A 21,148-nucleotide genomic window follows, 5' to 3' on the forward strand; every position below is an offset into this window, starting at 1 on the left:
TCAGCTGCTACAGAGAGGAGTTTATCAATGTTATGTCTGATTGTGATGTGTGTTTGACATGCCGTGTTTCAGTGGGTAATTCCAGAGATGGTGGGCCAGTGTCTCTCCACCATGCTGATGCTGGTCTCCATGCACTGGTTCATCCTCCTCCTCAACCTGCCTGTAGCAGCTTGGAACATTTACAGGTGTGTTTATGCTGCAGCAGCTGCCTCCTGCAGAGGCTGTGAGAGAACATGCTCCTCTGTACACTTGGTAATATGAAGTGTGAGACAGTACAAACACATCTATATATATTAATTATTATCTGTATTTGATGCAGATTACTGAGCAGTTCTGCTTTATGGTGATAGTATTATTATTGTTATTATTATTATTATTATTATTATTATTAGTCTGGTGTCTCAACTGAAGGATCAGGAAATGTAAAGCATCATGTCATATATAGGTACTGCAACATAACACACCTGTAGTCCATGTAGGTAAGAACACTGTGAGGCTCCTGGTTGGTTCACCTTCTTCTTGTCCCTGCAGGCATGTGAAGGTCCCTATGGGAAACATGGGCGTGTTTGACCCCACTGAGATCCACAACCGAGGTCAGCTCAAGTCCCACATGAAGGAGGCCATGATCAAACTGGGCTACCACCTGCTCTGCTTCTTCATTTACCTGTACAGGTGGGAGCAGCAGTGTTCAGTGTCAACAGCTCGCAGCAGTCAGCTCACTGCCTGAGTGACGGCGGTGTCTGTTTGTATTAACATGTGTCTGTCTCTCCATCTTGTTTCTGCAGCATGATCCTGGCTCTGATCAACGACTGAAGCTCTCAGCAGCCTCTCTCACCCCAGCTGCCAAATCCCACACTCCAGGGTCCACCCCCCAATCCCCCCAACCCACCCCCCCTAACCCCCCCCACCTGCTCCTGTGTCCTGCTCCTGCTCCTGCTCCAGTTCCTGTGTGCCCCAACCCTATCAGAACAGCCCAGAGAACACGTTCACTCTAACTGTGGTCGAGTTCACTGTTATGTGTGTTGTCAGAATCCCAGAGTTTGAACTGTTTAACAACTTCAGTACCATCGTGATGAAACTCTACTGTGGTCAGATTTTTTTTTATTATTAGCAAGCAGCAGTTACTCAGCCTCTACTGGCTGTAAGACACATCTCCACAGGGTGGGCTTCCTTCAGCAGACACACACACACACACACACACACACACACCCTCTGGCACCAACAGTCACTTCACTGTCAGCGTCGCATTTCCTCCTCATTCTGGTGTCTGCAGCTGATTGGATATTTAGATGTACCTTATCATTTAGTGCCGTGGATCAGTGCAGAGTTCAGCTGCTGGCGTGTCACCACAGGATATGAAGCGGCTGTGCTGTGCTCAGGCCTTCAGCTCTGAGACACATGTAGCTCCATGTTAGGCTCCTCCATCACTTCTTGAAACTGGAGGTGGAAACGTGGTGGACTGAGTGTTTCGGCTGTTTGCAGGTTGAGTCTACGTCCACATGACTATGCTTTCGTTTTAAAACGCATCTCTTCTGCTCTCCTGTCCACACTACTCTGGATTTTTCTAGCATTTAAAATGGAAACGCTGCTGGTTCCGTTTTAGTTTGAAAAGTCCGGGGTTGTGTTGCTGTCTGGACAGGTGAAAACGGAGCCCTTAGGAAACGATGATGCAGACGCCCACAGTCGCTCCTCGATTGGGTCTTATCTCCCTCGACTACCAGTGGTGAATACAACATGATAATGAAAAATAAGTGTTACTGACCTTGTTGTCTTTGCTAGCAGCTGTTGAGGAGTTTAATTCTGCATTTTAACACTGCAGCTGTCTTTGCTGTTCCTCGTTCATAGTGTTTTTTGCAACTAATCAGCTGCAGAGTAGACAATCTGCTTCCTGTTTACACCGGCTCGCGCATGCTCAGTGTACGTGATTGCTCAGGTATGGATGTGTTTTCAGCTGTGACAGTCTGGATGGAGATCGTTTCTGATACAAAGCTAAAATGTTCGTCTGGACAGAGATCGTTTTCATTTGAAAACGTAGTAGTGCGGACGTAGCCCGAGGCCGTGCTGACTGATCCTCCTCCACCTGTGCTGCTGCTGAGAGTCTGACGTGTCTCCTCATCAGTGATCTTCAACTGACTCAGTGTGTTGAGTGTTAGAAGAGGCCGTTCCACTTGTGCGTTTTTCTTTTTGCTCCCACAAGTAAAACTTAATGTGATTTGCAGTTTGTTCTGGTTTAGAAAAACCTGGATCAGATCCACAGTGGTGGGAAAATGGCCGACAGGTGTGTTTGTCACTCCTGCATGTTTATTGGATCAGGGACAACATGACAACATATTTCCTCTCTCACAGACACCGACCCAAAGCAAATCAAAGGAAAATCCACATAAAGCAATAATAGTAAGTTTTAGCTGCACAGCATGTTGAGAAACAAAGACAAAGGATAAAAAGTAAATAAAATCCAAAACAAGATCAAGTCTTTTTAACCATCATAACCAACAACAGTGAGGAGATTTAGATGGACACACTGAGTCAGTGTGAATAAAGCTGAAGGGGGAGAGCATCGACTCAGGTGTTCAGACCGACTGAACCAGAACCAGTCACAGTTCAGTCACCTGCTGATGGATGTGGTCCGTTGTGTGTCACTCCGTCTCATCCCGTGCTCCTGTATTTCTCTGAGGTCACACTCTCCCACTTCACTGCAGCTTGTTTAACTCATGTGGTCAAAGGTTTATCAAAGACAGGAACTCTGTGACGTTTGTACTGAAGTGAGGTGAAACTCTGTGATTGTGACGACGCCAGTGATCATCACTGATAATGTTCTGAGAGTCTTTGTGCAAACAGGAGCTGCCAGACCTCCAGCATCACTGATCAACCACTACAGCCCCCCACCACCACACACACACACACACACACACACACACACACCAATTGATAAATATACAGTCATATTTGATCCATATAAGTCTGTGTCACTGGGCAGACTGAAGGACAATCACACTAACCACACACGTCAGTCCTCTGTCACTGTGTCTGGTGTTGTTGTGCTAGAGGGATGTGACATCACAGCTGGATTCTCTGAGCTGGGGGGTCATTTGTTTTGCCATAAAACAGGTTATTGAAAGCAGTGACTCTGTGTGTGTGCATGTGTGTGTGTCTGTGCGTGTGTGTGCGTGTGTGTGTGCATGTGTGTGTGCGTGGTACTGTATGAGTCTGGATTTGACTCAGTCCTGCTCTGATGATGTTTACTGACTGACTTCAGCATTGAACTCTCTGTATGTTAAACTGTGGCGTTGTCTGGGTCGGAGGATGGCGGATGTTTGCTCTCCTCTGTGTCAGGCCGTTCGTGTTGTTCCGGAGCCACTTCTCTCTTCAGTGTGGGTGAACCGGGAGAACTGGTGAATGGGTTCCTGTCTGATTGACACCACAGTATAATGTCGTATGAATTGTTCGGTATGTTTCTGGAGGGAAATGTGGAATTTCATAAATAAACATGAAAGACAAACTGTTCGTCCTCATTTGATTCCATGGTAACGGTGCAGCAGTGAATCATATGTTCTATACATCAGGGACCACAAGGTGTTTACTGTAAGTGTAGAGGAGGAGCTGAAGTTGTATCTGTATTGATTTATCCTTTCTTCCATCCAGCACTGAGGTTAAACCCAGTATTGTCAGCTATCTTCATTATTATTTTAACTGTTTTCTCCTCATCCCTCAAATCAAGACCCAGAGACTCCAGCTGTTTACCATGCAAGTGAAATACTACAGATTTTATTATGTTAGCTTGTAATAAAAAAACTTTTAAAAAACAGTTTAGGTTTAAAATAAAATACAACAACACAAATTCTCATTATGATAATATTGTCATAATAATAATAATACATTTTATTTGGCAGCGCCTTTCACAGCACTCAAGGACACTTTACAGAAGATTAAAAACACTAAAAAACAATAAAAACAACAGACAGTTAAAAAGAAAACAATGAAATTATAGCGAATATGCGGATTGAAACAGATGAGTTTTGAGTCTTGATTTGAACTGGGGTAAAGAAACAATGTTACGGATGTCTGGTGGGAGAGAGTTCCAGAGTTGGGGAGCAGAGCGGCTGAAAGCTCTGCTCCCCATGGTGCTGAGGCGGGCGGATGGCATAGAGAGCTGAAGGGAGGAGGAAGACCGCAGGGAACGAGAGGGGGTGGTAATGCGGAGGAGATCAGCCAGATGGGGGGGGGGTGAGGTTATGGATGGCTTTGAATGTATAGAGAAGAATTTTGAACGTGATACGGAATTTGACTGGGAGCCAGTGGAGCTGCTGGAGGACGGGAGGGATGTGGTGAAAGGAGGGGGGGTCGGGTGATGATACGGGCTGCAGAGTTTTGGACCAGTTGGAGCTTATGGAGGGATTTGTGGGGGAAACCGAAGAGGAGTGAAGTAACGGGGGAGGGCTGTGAGGTAAAGGACTTGAGCTGAATGAACTGAATGCGGCCAGTGAGGTAAGAGTGGAACCAGAGAAGGGGGGGTGTGAGTGATGCCAATGGAGGAAAGTCTACTGAGGAGGATGGGGGGAGAAACGGTGTCGAAGGCCGCACTCAGATCGAGGAGGATGAGGATGGAAATCAAACCGGAGTCAGATGCCATGACGAGGTCACCTGTGATTAGTCTCCTGTATCTGTTTGATGTCCAGAGAAATTTTCTCAGATGATAAATTGAGGTGAGTGTTGTTGATGAGTTGACACATCTACAATTTCAAGTTTATATGGTGCTGTTGTCATAGCAACACATCTTAAACCCACAAAGTCCATCTTATTGACAGCTAACTGGATCAAGCTGAAGCCTGAGCGAGTCATTTCAGGGAGACAGGATGTTAATGATGATGACTAATGGTTTTAGATTACATGTTATATAGAAGTCATTGAGAAATCTGCTATTATTATATGATATTAATACCAGAATTACACCACACACAATAACACTGAACAAAAGTAAACTAAACCAGTTCAAACACAAGATTTAGTTTGACATAAGAGAGAAACTGGAGTTTCAGTCAAAGAATTCAACAGATGAAGACTTGAAGGAAAAACAACTGAAAAGTTCCTGTACAAGAAACTGAGTTGTATCACAGATATTAACTGTCTACATCAATTCATTTTAGTCTGCTCAGTAACAAGTTAGAAGATACCCCACTGCACATTCCCGTGTACCCACCACTCACAGGGAGGGGCATTTGGGTAGGGTGCGATGCAGATCCTGTGTCAGGCGGGGACCTGGGTGGGCTGACTCCCGGGGTTGCAGACCGGTTCTAGGAACATGGAACGTCACCTCTCTGGTGGGGAAGGAGCCTGAGGTGGAGCGGTACCAACCAGAGGAGCTCTGGAACCAAAACACCTTTTCCACCGGACTGGTGTTGTTGCTGGAAAACACTTTGAGCAGCTGCTGAACCCGACTAACACCTCCTCCATCGAGGAGGCAGAGTCTGAGGACTGGGGAAGCCTCATCCATAGCCCTGGCAGAGGGTCCCTGAGGTAGGTAAGAAGCTCCTCGATGGCAAGGCGCTGGGTGTGGATGAGATTCGCCCTGAGGTGCTGAAGGCTTTGGATACTGTTGGGCTGTCATGGCTGATACGCCTCTTGAATGTCGCACGGAGGTCGGGGACAGTGTCTGTGGAGTGGCAGACCGGGGTGGTGGTTCCTATTATTAAAAAGGGGGACCAGAGGATGTGCTCAAATTATTGGGGGATCACAATGCACAACCTCCCCAGGAAAGGAGACCGATTGTCGAACCTCAGATCCAGGGGGGACAATGCGGATTCTGTGCTGGCCCCGGAACAGTGGACGAGCTCTTTACCCTCGCAGGAGTGCTGAGGGGGTCAAGGGAGTCTGACCAGCCATGGTGGGTATTGTGGGAGTATGGGGTCAAAGTTAAAGGGGTCTGAACACTTTGAATACTGGGTATATAACCCTACAGTTCATATACATGTTCAGTCAGACAGGAAAGAAACAAACTGTTGCGTTCAGATCAAGTGAAAGACATTTCAGAGTGAATTCCATTTTAAAACCCTGAATGCTTTATTTAAAATATGCATACATAATACTTCTCCTACAGAACAATACAGAACAGTACAATCACTTTTTGTAATAACACATTTAAAATGTAAAACTGCCTGCAAGCAAACAAAGTTCTACTTTGGCTTCTTACAGCGAGAAGAGAAAAGAAGAGAAGCCTGAAATACTCAGAATGAACAAACTGCAGAAAGAAGCTGGACCACCACGTCTGTGTGTGACATCTAGTGTTGTGCGTGTTCTGTGACGGCAGAGCTGAGGCTGGTGATGGCTGTGATTGGTGCCTGGGCAGATGAACAGGGTTCCCACAGTCCTCACAGTCCTGCAGGTGTCATCCAGGACTGGAAAAGAATCTGAACAACAGAGTCTGTAGAAGCAGATTGGTGTACAACAACAAATAGACCCGACGTGGTTTTTGTCTGAACTCTGCTCTGTGAATCTTCGAACAGATGTTCTGTGTCAGCAGGTGCGAATGTGGACGTGCCGCTTTACATTCCCACAGTGGTACAGTGAGTAGCTGCTGACACCTGACAGCAGAACCAGGTGTGGGAACCCGGGACATCCCTTCATCCTGTCTGCCAGTGGAACAGCCTCATAGTACATGCCATAACATAGGACTATACAGCACATATCACACAGAACATCACATCAGGCAAGACTGTTCTGACTCTCTGAAACACTTTGTCAAGTCCATCATAACTTTATGTTACATTTGTGTACAAATGTGTCACACACTGACTGTTAAACACTCACTCCATCAGTGTGTTACTGTGACCTCTCAGCTCACTGTGACCTGGTCAACTCAAAGGATGAGGCTGGAAATTCTCTTTTTTTTAATCATAGAGAGAGAAAGAGAGCGAGTGTGTGTGTTAAAATTAGTCAGTCTCACACATCATTCACCGTGAACAAACACACTGTAGTTTATTCTGACTCAGTCACATACACACACACTTTTCTGCTGCCACAAACACTCACTAGAGCACCAAATGTGGATTAATCCGCCGCTGAAAATAGTCTCTAACAATGTCACTATTTCCACCTGTTTGATAAAAACCACAGTGAGCAGCTGTTTCAGTAAATTACACTTTAAAAAAATGAATCTATATGTTTGTAAATTGATGTCCTCAGTATGAACTAACACACTGTAGGTTCTGAGCATATGAAACAGAAGAACTCCAGCCTCATCTTTTGAAGCAGCTGACAGATGAGCTGAGGTATTTGGGGGGGGGGGGACAGCTCCACTTGAAGTAAATAAAAAACAAACGCAGTGATTATAAATGAAACTTAAACGTGAACTAAACCAAAGGAAAAGAGATTCCTGCAACAGGAGCAGAAGCAGAGTAAAGGGGGAGTCCACACTGACAGCAGGAAGGAGACGCAGATCATCCAGAGGTAACAGCTGCAGCCACCACTCAACACATGTAATAGATACACTGCAAGTGTAAAACACAAGTTTCCATCAAACACGTCGTCCTGTGCTCTTCCTCTGCCTCTACTCAGGAAAGCTGAAGGAAAAACGTGTTCTGCATTAAAAAAAAAAAAACAAAACAAGATGACAGAGTTTTAAAATGAACACATCCTCCTCTTAGCGTGAGTGACGGCTGTCAAATAAAATCTCTTCAAAGCTTCAGGAGGAGATGGAGCGAACGAGCTGTGAGCAGCTGAGACACAGGACTGAAGAAAACTACACCCTCCACCCGCCGTTGCTGCGCCACAGCCTAGCACTAGTCAGTGAACTACTCATGAATAAATAATGTAGCTGATAATAAATAAGAGGAGGTGGGTGGTCCTGGATGGTCCTGAGGGAACGGGTCCAAACAAGGGGAGGAGGTGGGTCAGATACTGGAGGTCCTGGAGCACAGCATCGCCCGGCTGGCTCTGCTCTCAGTCGTGTGACCGAGTCTGACATCTCTGTGTTGTGACATCCTGACACGGAGCCCTGCCGCCCCGCCTCCAGGATGCAGCTGTCCAATCACCAAAGCTTTCCCCGCTTCATCCATTCAAGTGTCTACAGAGTCTTAACGCTCCTCAGGTTCAGAGGTCCAGCAGGTCATCAGCTGTCCATGCTGCAGCACTCTGACATGAAGGAGACAGAAGGAGGCAAAGGGAGACAGGAAGGAGACAGAGGTCACATCGTCGTCACAGATGCTGAGATCCTTGTACCTGCTTTTAACAGAAAAGTCCAAACTCCACCTTCATCTAAACCTCACAGAGTTCATCTCACTCCATTTCAAATCAAGACTACCGCTATTTGTGGTTTTAAGAACCAAAAACCATCTCAATGTAGTTTTACAGACTGTTTAATACAACGGTGGGAGATGTGTGCGTCCCTCAGCACGTGGATTTCATTCACTAAAACCATGCACACTAGTTTTAATGTTCGTACCGTTGAGCCCCTCTGCATCCTGGACATCCAGGAAGGGGGCGGGTCCCCAGATCCGGACGGTTCCGTCATCTGAGGCGCTGGCCAGCAGTCCGGGCAGGACGGGGTTCCAGCTCACACAGTTGACTGTGCGGGTGTGACCGGTCAGCTCAGCGATGGGCAGCTCACTGCGCCGGTGCCAGATGTAAACTTTGTGGTCTGACAGGAGACAGGACACTGGATTACACTTAAAGGGAAACTCCACCAGTTTTACTGATCACAGCCTGTTGACTCACGAGGTGGACGACCTCTCAGGCTGCAGGTACGTGAACGGACGTGATCAGCTGTCTGTTTATTTGTACCTGTACATACAACTTGTTGATGTTTACTTTTTCTGCTTTTACTTTAACCTGCCTGACGTTCTGCTAGGATTCAGGAAATGTGTGACCTAGGGTTACCCATAAGCCCCTTCTCTGCACGGGTCTGCACACATGCTTACATTCAATTTCATGCAAAAGTTTGGACCCTTCTACTTGTAAATCACTCTCCCATTCATTAACTCTTAATTGACTCGTTTAGACTTATTAGACTTGTTAGGACTCAGATAGAGCTGCAGGTCTGCTGGGCAGAAAAACAAAGCATGGAGGAGTCATCAGAAAGAAACTTTACCTGCAACCTCATCACAAAAGAAAAAGCAACATCTGGATCAGCCAGAGTCATTTTGGAAACAGCAGGACACGGATTTCTACTGAACATGACGCTGTCTCACCTTCGCTGCCACTGGCGATGAAATCTTCATTGTGGCCTCCGAGGCAGGAGTGGATGGTGTAGAAGCCCTGGGTGACCCCCTGGTACTTCCTCACCAGCACCCGGTCTTGCAGGTCCCACAGGTGCACTCCCTACAAAGCACAGGATTTACTGTAGGAACTGGTTCAGGTTGAGGGGAAAGAACAGTACAGTGTGATACTGTACTAGCTGCTCACCTGGGTTGCAACATTCAGCAGAGCTAACCTCCCGTTTTTGGACACAGTGAAGGACATGATGGGATGGTCCTCCTGCACTCTGCAACGACACAACACACAACATGATCCACGAGACAACAAACACACAGAGGCTGCTGCTCCGGGACTGCAGGAACCAGAATTTGGTTCAGACGTCTATAAAACAGCAGGTTACTCAGCCCCGTGGTGACGTACATGTTTCTGTCCGTCAGGTCCTCAAAGTTGTATCCTCGGATACGTTGGTGGGTGTCGGAAGCGAGGACGGTCCGGCCGTCACTCAGACACCAAAGGCACTGCACCCGGACCCCTTCCCATGAGTCCAGCAGGTTTCCGTCCAGGTCCTGGGAGTCAGGAGGAAATAAAATGCATTCAGGAGCAGGATCTACACCAGACTGCTGCAGAGAAAACCAAGATCCTTCTGTATCTGATCTGGGGTCAGTGTTTTCTTCCTCAGTGATGGACCTCCCTTTCACAGATCTGACCTGGTCACACTAAATTAATGGTCATGAAGCAGCACACAGGTCAGTTTTCACTGGCAAAGCTTTACTAAAACAAAAACCTGTCAGGAGCTGCAAGTGTTCTCTGTTCTGGAAAACCAGGAACAACTACAACACAACTACCATCAACAGATGGTTCTCATCTGCAATTATCTATCATCAGTTGATTAGACGTTTGATTTAAATGAATATCTCAGACCTCAGCCTCCCACAACCTTGCAAAGGATGCCTCCTCTGATTCTGCATCTAGTGATTATTTTCATCATCAATTAATTGCTTTCTCACAAATTTGGACAATAAAGAGTGCGAAAATAAACGAGCATCACACACACACCGTGTTTCCTCACTACTCCACCAGGCTGTGACTACACTCAAATGAAATCTTTTTATTGTTTCTATATATGCAAATATGCATACAGTATGTAAGCAGCAATATACTGTAAACATATAATTAAGATATACATTATATCAGTTTTGGTTTGTTTGTTTCATTTTGTATTTCGAAGCTGCGTTGTTCTTCTAAAACGTTCATGTCAATAAAGAACCTCTGAATTGAATAGTGAGCTGGTACTGCCTGCTCTGCTTCACACTGTCAGTGCAGCTCTGTTAAATGTGTTTTGTATGTAACACTCTGACACCGTGAGTGTGTGTGTGCTGTGACAGATACTCACACATTGGTAGAACTGGCCTCTCTGGCCTCCCGTGACGAAGCGTTTGCCATCTGGGTTCCAGGCCACGCTGGTCAGGCTATCCTCATGAGACTGACTCATCTTAGTCCGTAACTCCCCCGTCTACACAGCAGAGGAGGAGAAGCAGAGATCAGACACAACACACTGCTGATAACGTGACCCTCTAGTCACCTGAAAACGCTATCTCTTATTGGCTCATTCTGTCCTCCTTCAGGTTTCAGTGTAGTGAGAACACAGTGTCTGCATCCTCAGGGTCCACATGGAGGGGACTGGAGCAGCAGCAGCAGAAGGTAACACACTGAGCTTAAAGCTGCACTAATCAATAGTTTGATTCTTTTTTGCAACTTTAGGGTGTTTCTTTTTTAGGTTATTTTTTTGGACATGTTATGCCTTCATTCCAGCTGCAGTGAGAGAGAGAGAGAGACAGGGAAGTTGAGAAGTTGAAGAGAGAGAGAGAGAGGGAGAGAGAGAGAGAGGGGATGACCTCCACGGCGCCCAAGCGTTAGGTTTGAAGTTTAATGAAATGAGTCATGTGCAGATTACTGTCACCACCTCTGCAGCTCCCCTCAGATCTCAGAGGATTCAGCCTCTTTAAGCTCACTCTCTCCGACCTGGTCTCCTGCAGCAGCAGCTGCTTGATGCACCCATTTCAATTTTCTTGGCTGATTCTCATTTCCTTTCTAAGAAATATAACTGACACCTACACAGACAATGGACAATTCAACTATGTGCTCATAATAAAACACTGACTATATATATACATATATACTGACTAATAAATAACTGGGTAAATGGCTGGATGTATTATTATTATCAATGATGCCATTATAAAAGACACGGCAGCAGCACATGTTCAGCAGGGTGATGTAAGTGTCTGATTAAGTTTATTGTTCAGAATGTTTTCCTGACTGTTCCTCCACTTCTTACTTTGGTGTTACAGGTTGTACAGATTGCAGCTTTGTGTCTTCTTCACTCATGGTAAAGTACTTCCACATTGACAACATGGTGTGTGTGTGTGTGTGTGTGTGTGTGTGTGAGATCTGTGCGGCTCTACTCAGGACCATGGTTGCACGGTACAAATACAAACAGAACATAATATACCATCATACCTGGACAATGGAATTAAATACAGTATGAGTTAAAAACAACCCATGGTATCCCAGCATTTCACTTAGTGTATAAAAAGTTATTATTACTGATGGAATGATGAATAGAACTACAAAAATAATTGTAGTAAACCAAAATTATAATTTAAAAGATACTTTCACATTTTTTCCTTAGACCTACAGTGTCCTGTATTTACACTGAGGGAGTAATTCTTCCTTCTTTTACATTGGCAGTAAGTGATGGGTCCTCTTCTAAGGTTCAGCCTAAGTTACACTAACATATCTATATATATCTTCCAGAGTTACTCTCTTTGTATCACGGTCTCTCCTCTGGAAACACAATCTTGTATTAAAAACACCGTGAACTGGAAGATATCCACATGATGTGACTAACTCCTAACTCAGACTGTTAAAGCATCACATTTACTTCAGCTGAATTCCTCCATCTCTCACACTGGAGTCACACCCAGGGGGAGTCCTTTCACAGCCAGTATGAAGAACAGGGTGACCAACTAGAATCACCTCCTCCTGGTTGTTTCCTCCACCTACCAGTCAAAGTTACAGGAAATATGGTCACAGTCTCTTGGATATAAAATGTCATCACTTCATTTTATCCTGTTAGGCATTTGTGTCAAATTGTGTCATAATTAGTGTATGAATTTGTGAGTTATGGCCAAAAACATGTGAGGTCACAGTGATCTTTGAATTTTCACCATCAAATTCTAATCAGTTCATCCTTGAGTCCAAGTGAATGTTTGTGCTGAATCTGAAGAAATTCCCTCCAGGTGTTACTGAGATATCAGACAGATGACCTGAAAACATGAAGCCTCCTCCTCCTCTGACTAAAACAGTCTGTGCAAAGTGTGAGACGGATGTCAGGATGGCGGCGTGAACAGCTACAGCGGCTCCTAGCTCTCTGACTATATTCTTTTGTGTCCTTTTGTCTATTGTTGTGTGTTTTTACTGTTTTTATTGCTTGCACTGATCAGGAGAGGCGCTTTGAATTTCGTTGTATATTTTTTTTACAATGACAATTAAAGCTTTCTATTCTATCCTATTCTATTCTATTCTATCCTGTTCTATTCTATTGTATTCTATTCTATCCCATTCTATCCTATTCAATTCTATTCTGTTCTATCCTATCCTATTCTATTCTATTCTATTCTATTTTGATGGACAGGCTGTGACAGCTGGTTGTTTCACTGTTTCTAAACACGTGAGCTGAGCTGATACTGTTGATGAGACCATCAATAATCATGTGAGTGCTTGGTAATGTTACAGTATTTGTATTATATTTAATTCAGAGAATTATTTCCTACGATTACATCACTGATATCTTTAATAAAATGATGAACTGCTGGCTGCTGCTGTTTCATGTTCACCACGCAGATGACAGCTGATGTCATCCACTGATTTTAGATCGTTCTAAATGTGTGTCACTGTTCAGTCAGACACCAGGGAACTCGTTGACCAGCTGACGGGCGCCTGTGTGAGGTGTTATACCTGTACGTTCCAAAGCCACAGCTCAGAGCAGTCGTCAGGACCACAGGCGATCAGGTAGGCGTCATCAGGGCTCCATGCCAGGTATGAAACACCGTAAGCGTGACCCTCCAGAGTCTTCATCAGCTTCAGCTGCTGGGTTTCCTGTTGACCAACAGACACACAGTCTTCAGACCAGTTACTTCAGCTCTGAGGTGGAACTGATGAGGAGGAGACAACTGATTACCACGTCGACGTGCCACACGATGACAGTGGTGTCTTTGGACCCAGTTGCCAGTTTGGTGCCGTTGTTGGAGAACTTGCAGAACCAGACTTCGTTGCAGTGTTCGGTGAGAATCTGCTGAGTGTAGCAGGGGAACTGTTTCCTATAGATTAGGAACACACACACACACACACACACACACACACACACACACACACACACACACACACACACACACACACAGGTCACTCATAGTACACACTATAATCTGATTTTGTTTTTTGTCTGTTTGAAGGTGTGCAAACATCTGTGTACATCATTGTCTTCAGTTTTAAATGATGTGTAAGTGTATGTATATGTTTGTAGTACATGTATGTAAATATATGCTGAGTATGGATGTGTACATGTACTGTGTTTATTAGTGTATCATTTTAAATGTCTTCCTTTTATTACTTTTTATCTAACTTTTTAAAACAGAAAGAAAATGAAATTTAAAAGACAGAAATAGATTAAATCAAATCATTTAAAAGCTTGGATGGAGCCCTGGTGCAGTCCAGTGTGTGTGGGTGTGTACCGGCTGCAGGCATGGTCCAGGAGCAGGGACACAGAGTCCAGTCCACTGTCCAGCTTGGTGTTGTGGTAGAGGCAGCGCTCCCTCTGCAGCTCCACCGCCTGCTTCAGCAGAGTCTGCAGGCGGCGTGGGGGCAGCATCACTGAGGGAGGCAGGTAGGCTGCACACACAAACAAACACACACAAACACACATGCACACACACATATTAGTGGCACTGTATAGTGTAATATTCAACACTGACATATGCTTCTATGTGTTCTATTTTTATTCCATTCATTTTTATCTTTTATTTAGAGTCAATAGTTACTGCATATACACTAATTTAGCCTCTGATAGTTACTGAGCTCTCTATGTAAGTGAACATGTGTGCGTGTGTGTGTGTGTTTATACTGTAATATGTGTTTGTGGGGCATTTCAGTTTGTTTTCCTCTTCATTTTGAGCCCAGATCCCAAGAGGGAGTTGAATCAGCTAATCAACTTGCTGATCTACAGATCACCTTGTCAACATTGGGAGGTATGTGTGTATGTGTGTGTGTGACTCTGCTGCCAGCCTCTTTGAACTACAGTTACCCACAACACCCTTTTCCTTTGCAGGTCCACAGAGATGTTTATAAGTGTGTCTTCAGAGAAACACAACTCCTGCCAGTTGTGGAAAAAGCTTGTACATGTACAACAAGCTGAGTGTTTCCAGTCTGATGTCACATGCTGTTAATATTAAGCCAAGGGGAGAACACTGAACAAATACTCTACTGATTAAAGTTTAAATGTATCTACTACAGCTCTATATTCTCCTCTTCTCCTGTGTTTTATTTGAAGTGTTGATCCTTAAGAAGATATATTTGTGGTTTTAAGAACCAAAAACCATCAAATGTCCTCTCTCAGGCTTCCCTCTGGAGCTCTAGTAACAACAGGTCAGTCAGCCAATCAGAAGAGAGGAGGCTCTGAGCCTCTCTTCTGATTGGCTGACTGTTTTCTGAGTGAGTGAGGTAAACACTCAGAGAAACCAAATCCTGCATGGTTGGATGGTGGGTCCAGGAGTGCATGGCTGAGGATGGTGACTGCTTTGTTGTGACATCACAAAGTTCCAGAAGTCCTGACGGCTGGTTTTAAGGCTCAGTTTCTGAATACAGGCGGTGTGCATTTCTCTGTGGACTGAGGCTTTGATACTTTCACAGTGTTAATATAGAACCTACACCTGCTTTATAATCAAACTACACATGGACAGAGACCTTTAGACTTAATGGACCTTTAGAGAATGAATTTAAAGTTTTGTAAATATTACCTAAAGATCTTTTTGATATACAGTATACTATCAATATAATGTTATATTCTAAGATCAATATGGCCAAGGTTAAACTGCTACTAAATGTTCTTAATCGCACAGGTTGAGATGTAACTTTGTACATATAATCAAACTGAACCTCATCTACACATGATCTCTGCGGTTAAAGCTCAATGCACAGACTTACAGTACACAGCAGCTCAGAGAGTGTTAACTACAGGGGGGAGGGAGTGTGTGTGTGTGTGTGTGTGTGTGTGTGTGTGTGTGTGTGTGTGTGTGTGTGTGTGAGTGTGAGTCAGACTGCACTCACTCTGCAGCTTGTCCAGTAGCTTCGTTCGGGATGCCGTGCCTTTCCCTTCCCACTCTGCTTTGGCTCGTAGGTCCTCTGCATGACTGCACATCAGGTACCTTCAACACATGGTGACAGCTTCTCAGCTACAGTCACTCACACCTGCTTTACTGAGCTCACACACATCTGTCACTGTCAGTGTATTTATCTGCGTCTGTTCTGTCAGGAACGTCCTCCTCCTTCACAGCTACCGAATCAGAAACAAGCAAGACGATGATCGATTCTCAGTACTGGACCAGCACCAGGGTCACACGACACGTGTAACGCCATCAGTATATCTGCTCAGTATGAACCTGGAATGAATCCTCTTTCCAGCATTAAAGTGAGGAAGAGGAAAATCGACCAATCATCATCTTACAAGCTCTGCTCTGCTGCTGTTTGATGATGGTGGTCAGTTTGATTCAAAGCTCACAGCTACAGGCCACAGTGTTGTGTTTAGGAATATTATGAGGATGTTTTGCAAAGCGACTGGGACATTTCCTTTAGCTTCCCCCTCCCCAGGCTGGAGAGACTGAAGCTCAAACATTGTCACACTGTGGGGCAGGATGAACACTGCAGCCCCTGATGTTCCCTGTGCTGCAAAGTTGAGTCAGGATCAGTGGATGCACCAACACAGCGTTCTCACTGGTCAGAGTGAATACAGCCTTACTGGGGAGTCTTTATCTAAAGCAGGACGTCAGCATCATGTAAACACTACTGAAGCGTCCATTCCTGCTGTCCAGCTGTCTCTGTCCTCAGCAGCAGCGAGAGGACAAACTGACTCCACCCGGCTGAGGAGCATCAGAAACAGTTTTACAGAGGGCACTTTTATCACAACTCTTAATTGGCAGTAGAATGATTATAGTGACCTGACTGATCATTACTGAAACCATTAATAAGGGAGTAAACAAACACACAGCTGGAGATTTGCCTTTGGAGACAATGTTTCACTAAACAGAGAATTTATGCTGATTCTATTAAGGATGCCACAATAACGTTTATTTGCTGCCGATATCTACGAGTGAGATACCGATCATCTTTGGCATGCATTGCAGATGGTGTATGTCAAATCAGCCTCACACACTTTGTAAAAGTTCCACACGTGTTTTGGTGGTCTGTCGCACGGCGGCACAGTGAACAAGGTGGGAGGCAGGACTACACTACACAGCACACAGTTCTTCTCCCAGCCGCAGACACCAGAGTATGAACCACAGGTGATCGGTTTAAAGGTGAATGGTGACTAAAGCCATTAATTCTGATCTACTGATCATGTGATTTTAAGGAAAATCAGCCAATAATAATTGGCAGACAATCAATTGGGGCATCCCTAAATTTTATGTTTGTGCCATAAACAAATGTGCATCCTGTGGTGTCGAGCTTCACATGCATGAGTGTTTGAGTCTGTGTTGATTGTGACGTTTGACAAAGTGGAAGCTGGATGAGATGGAAAGGTGACGGACATCAGAGACACTGCCTGCGTGGACTGTCTCTCTTGTCATTTCAGGGGATTCTCCACTCCGACACTGAAGACCTCATTATGATCGCATTTTGATGATGTTTAAACCAGAAGTGAAGTGAAGTCAGTGAAGTCAGCTGAATCCTTCCTGCTCCACCCCTGAGCGACCTGACAGGTTCTACTGCTACATGGACATGATAACTCATAACTCAGTTCTCCACAGTCTGACCCTGCTCCTCTGTCTGTCTGCTGGTGAACTGACCCGCTCAGGATGTGGATCCGCTCCGTGTTGTACTTGAGGGGGGTGAGCTCGGCTCTGAGGACCTGCAGGGCCTCCAGGACCTTCCCATCCTCCAGGTACTCCAGATACTTCTGCTGCAGCAGGAGGAACTTCATCCTCTGATGAGGGGGACAAGGACGGGAGAGGACGGGAGAGGACAGGAAAGGACGGGAGAAGACAGGAGAGGACGGGAGAGGACAAGAAAGGACAGGAAAGGACAGGAGAGGACAGGAGAGGACGGGAGAGGACGGGAGAGGAAAGCGGTCATCACGATATCTGCAGGCTGTTCTGCTACATTTACTCATACCACATCAAACTCTAATACTTCATTACCAACACACTGAAATGACTGTTTCTGTACATTTGTTCCACGTTTATAAAGAGTCCATCAGTCTATTAACCTGAGTGTAGAACCTGGTCTTCACACTTAAATCAGCTGGTTTCACTGAAACAGTCAAACACTGTTTATGTGATATTTAAACACATTTTCATCTTTTCTGTCCATCATTGTCTGTCTGGTCTGTGTGAAGTGGAATGTGAATTATCTGTTGTTGTGATGGACTGTCAATCACACAGTAACTGCTTGTCTCCTCTGACGGAGGCTTAAAATAAAAACAGACTTTGGACGAAAACAACCTGCAGTTAACTGTGAGAAGAAGCTGTGTGAAGGGGATCACCTCACAGTTATATTAGAGAGACCAGGGCTGGATTACAACCAGGCAACGTGGACAACAGACCTCTAATCAAGAGGACCCTGAGTACAAGTAAAAAAAAGTCAAACGTTTGGAGGTTCATGGAAGGTTACTGGGGGCCAGCAGTTCATTTGTGGCCCAGAGCAGGTGAGTGTACAGACACACTGAGAGCAGCCTCTGTGTTCAGGTTCAAGCTTTGTGTTGTGTGTATGTGCTGCAGTATTGTGTGTACAGGCTGAACACACTGAAAAGCAGCACATCCAGAATGAACCAGTGATCACTGGGGCGGTGTGAGTCTCAGACCACTGAGCTCCAGAAACAGGATTTGCACAGTCTTAGTGTGCTCTGTGTGTTTTGTTCTCACTGCTGAGGACAGGATTTAAGGCTACGTCCACATCACAGCGTTTTCATTTTATAACACAGTAGTGTGTCATTTTAAGCAGGAAGCATTTCGTCTTCAAAAAATACAACATAAAATACGGCTGCAGTGTTAAAATGCAGAACAATAGCTGCTAGTAAAGACAACAAGGTCAGTAACACTTGTATTTCATTATCCGTGATGTATTCACCACTGGTAGTTGAGGCTGATGAGACCCAATCAGGGAGTGACAGTGGGTGTCTACGCCATCGTTTCCAAAGGTCTCTGTTTTCATCTGTCCAGACAACAACACCAACCCTAGAGTGTTCTAACTAAAACGGACCCAACAGCGTTTCCAAAAATCTCCGGAGCAGTGTGAACAGGAGGAAGAAACGTAGGAAAAGGGATGCGTTTTAAAACAAAAACATAGTAGTGTGGATGTAGCCAAAGTCAGGTTATGTTTTCCTGTGGTTTCTGTGGAACTGATGGTTTCCCTGTTTTCTTCTGTGGTGCTGACGCATGTTTGAAGCTCTAACTACAGCTGGTCTCTTCTATTTTGTCCCTGTATTCACATGATGAGACAAAACAGTGTGTAAGTGGACTGAGGACTGCTGGGCTTGTCACTTACCACTATAGCACTTGGAGAGTGCATCAGTGCCTTCAGCTCGTTCAGATCACTCTCAGCCTGAGTGAAGAGAGGGGAAAGGTGTGAGATCAGCTTTACTGGGTCAGACAGTTCAAGCACAGAAACAATCTTTTTTTTTTTTGTACACTAAATCCATATTACTTCCTGTACTTGTCTAAATACAGAGAACAGGTTACTGTTATGGATATGCATTGCAGATAACTCAGCTGCACCTTGTCCCACTCTCCTTCCATGACGTGGTTGCGGAATTTGGTGGCAGAGGGGTGCTCCAGTCTGCAGCCAGACTCCTGCATCAGGAGGTCCACCGTCTGACTGTGAGCAGTGTACACATTCAATTAATATCAATTATCAATCACTCAGCACTCATGACCAAGTTCTGACATGATCTCTGTCATCATGTGAACAGCTGATAAATAACATGTGACTGTGCTGGACACTATGCAGGGAGTGTGCTGAGCCAAAGGTTTAATTCTGTATCTACTGTCAATGAGCAGACATGAATCATTGAACAATTTGTCAGTTAATTCATTATTCAATTGACAGAAAATTAATTACAAGATTTTTTTATATATGTTTTTTTATATTGTACAGTGTTTTTAGGTTTTGGGCCTTTGATGTGCCATGTTATAGACTATACAATTAATTCATTAATTGGATCATAAATAAGTAAATAAAAATAAATAGAAATATAAACTGATGTAAAAACATTCTTCAGTTCCCCCTTTGGATTGATCATTACGTAACATTTAAAGAACAATATACGGTATGTATGGTTACAATAACATGAATGTGGGTCATGAGGTTCACCCTCCACATGTAAACAGAGGCGTCCTCTCCCACAGTGTCAGTTACATCAGCCCATAACAAACTCCCTTTAAAAATCCACCGTGTTTGTTTAATGTTGAAGCCACGGAGCTCGATCTGTCTGTACTGACTGTTGCCTCCACCACAGCGCTGCACTGAACAGTTGTGCGCCAGGAAGAAAAACACTTTAAACTTCACCCCTGTCAGCCGGGACTGTCTGATCCACTTAAGACCACCGTCTCAAACACCTGCGAGGCCTACAGACTCCTGACATTTAAACGTGATGTTCCCTGTCCAAAGGTCATCGTGACTGTCCCGGCTGCAGGATGGATCTCAGTGTGACACATCATCTGACAGCTGGCCGAGGACACGGTGCTTTAACCGGCCGACTTACTTGAGACCGAGGTCGTGTAGGTGTTGTCCTATCAGCCTGATGACATCCTCCTCCGACTGAGACAGACGCTTCTTCTTCTTCACGTCCGACGAGCCGCTGCTGTTGTTGGGCGCAGGCTGCGCTGACACTCCGTTGTTGTTGCTGACAGTGTTTCCATTGTTGGTGACTGACACCAGTCCGTTGGAGTGCGCTTCCCCGGTGGAGGACGACTCACCGTTCTGAGCACCGTTTCGGCAGGACAGTTCTGAATCCCGGTCCTGTCCTGCCCCGTTAGCCTGCATGTTACCGCGAGTTAAACGGGTCACACGACGCGTATTCAAACGAACGACGGGCGCAGCGGGACACTGCGGGGAAAACAACACCACCGGTACGGCCGCCGATAGGCCCACTGACCCAGATGCAGCCCCGAACTGCCCTGTTCCCCCTGCGGCCGAGTCTCCGTGTTTGTTCCGCGGCGGTGGCCGCGACGATAACGCGGTTTTCGGCTGGGAGGACGAAGAGACGGAGGCCACAGTTATTTGGACGACCGCATTTTGTGACCCTCGGCGGTCTACGGCGCTGTCAGGTTCCGTTAAAGCCGCGGTGAAGTTGTTGGGTACAGCTTGTTATTGTTGCTCTCAGACAGCTGCAGCCCTGTTATGGACATACGCAGTGACGTCGGCGGAAATTCCTTCACGTCGGTTCGTACGCGCTACGTCACCGTTAGGGGGCAGCAGACTTCAACTGCAAGTGTTTAACTGGGGCCAAGCCATGGACATAGGCTACCCCAGCTAGAAGGAAACGTTCCCACAACATTGGCTAACGTTACCTACAAGTTCTAATAATGTTTTAAAGAAAATGTTTTAATGTAATGTTCAAAGAACGTTTTAAGGATGTTTATCATTTCAAATAATGTTTCTAAAAGGTTAAATGTTAACTAACACACAA

General features: G+C 45.2%; 2 protein-coding genes across 3 annotated transcripts in view; one reads left to right on the forward strand and one right to left on the reverse strand.

The window, feature by feature from the left end:
- The window catches only part of LOC111227849 (protein cornichon homolog 4-like), a 2,084-nt gene extending 1,209 nt beyond the window's left edge, over positions 1–875 (forward strand). Inside the window, exons 3-5 of the mRNA XM_022753575.1 lie at positions 73–185; positions 532–672; positions 786–875. Of these exons, the coding sequence (XP_022609296.1) occupies positions 73–185; positions 532–672; positions 786–813 (282 nt within the window). The 3' untranslated portion in view covers positions 814–875. The remainder of the gene's footprint in view (positions 1–72; positions 186–531; positions 673–785) is intronic.
- Positions 876–6,052: 5,177 nt separating this feature from the next.
- LOC111227687 (WD repeat-containing protein 26-like) lies at positions 6,053–20,957 on the reverse strand. Of its 2 annotated transcripts, none has more exons than XM_022753321.1 (14): positions 20,222–20,957; positions 19,236–19,335; positions 19,006–19,062; positions 17,310–17,446; positions 15,574–15,671; positions 13,983–14,139; positions 13,433–13,571; positions 13,210–13,350; positions 10,583–10,702; positions 9,610–9,755; positions 9,397–9,475; positions 9,183–9,312; positions 8,438–8,632; positions 6,053–7,574 (listed from the first exon to the last, which is right to left on the reverse strand). In XM_022753321.1, exons 1-14 carry the CDS (start codon positions 20,500–20,502, stop codon positions 7,336–7,338), a joined length of 2,019 nt encoding a protein of 672 aa, XP_022609042.1. In that variant the 5' UTR covers positions 20,503–20,957; the 3' UTR covers positions 6,053–7,335. The 2 variants fall into 2 exon arrangements, with proteins under 2 accessions (XP_022609042.1, XP_022609043.1); XM_022753322.1 differs by having other exon boundaries at positions 7,482–8,127.
- Between the last annotated feature and the right edge of the window lie 191 nt (positions 20,958–21,148).

Source organism: Seriola dumerili, unplaced genomic scaffold (assembly GCF_002260705.1).
Source record: "Seriola dumerili isolate Sdu_G_001 unplaced genomic scaffold, Sdu_1.0 BDQW01000191.1, whole genome shotgun sequence".
In the NCBI taxonomy this organism is placed as follows: Eukaryota; Metazoa; Chordata; class Actinopteri; order Carangiformes; family Carangidae; genus Seriola; species Seriola dumerili.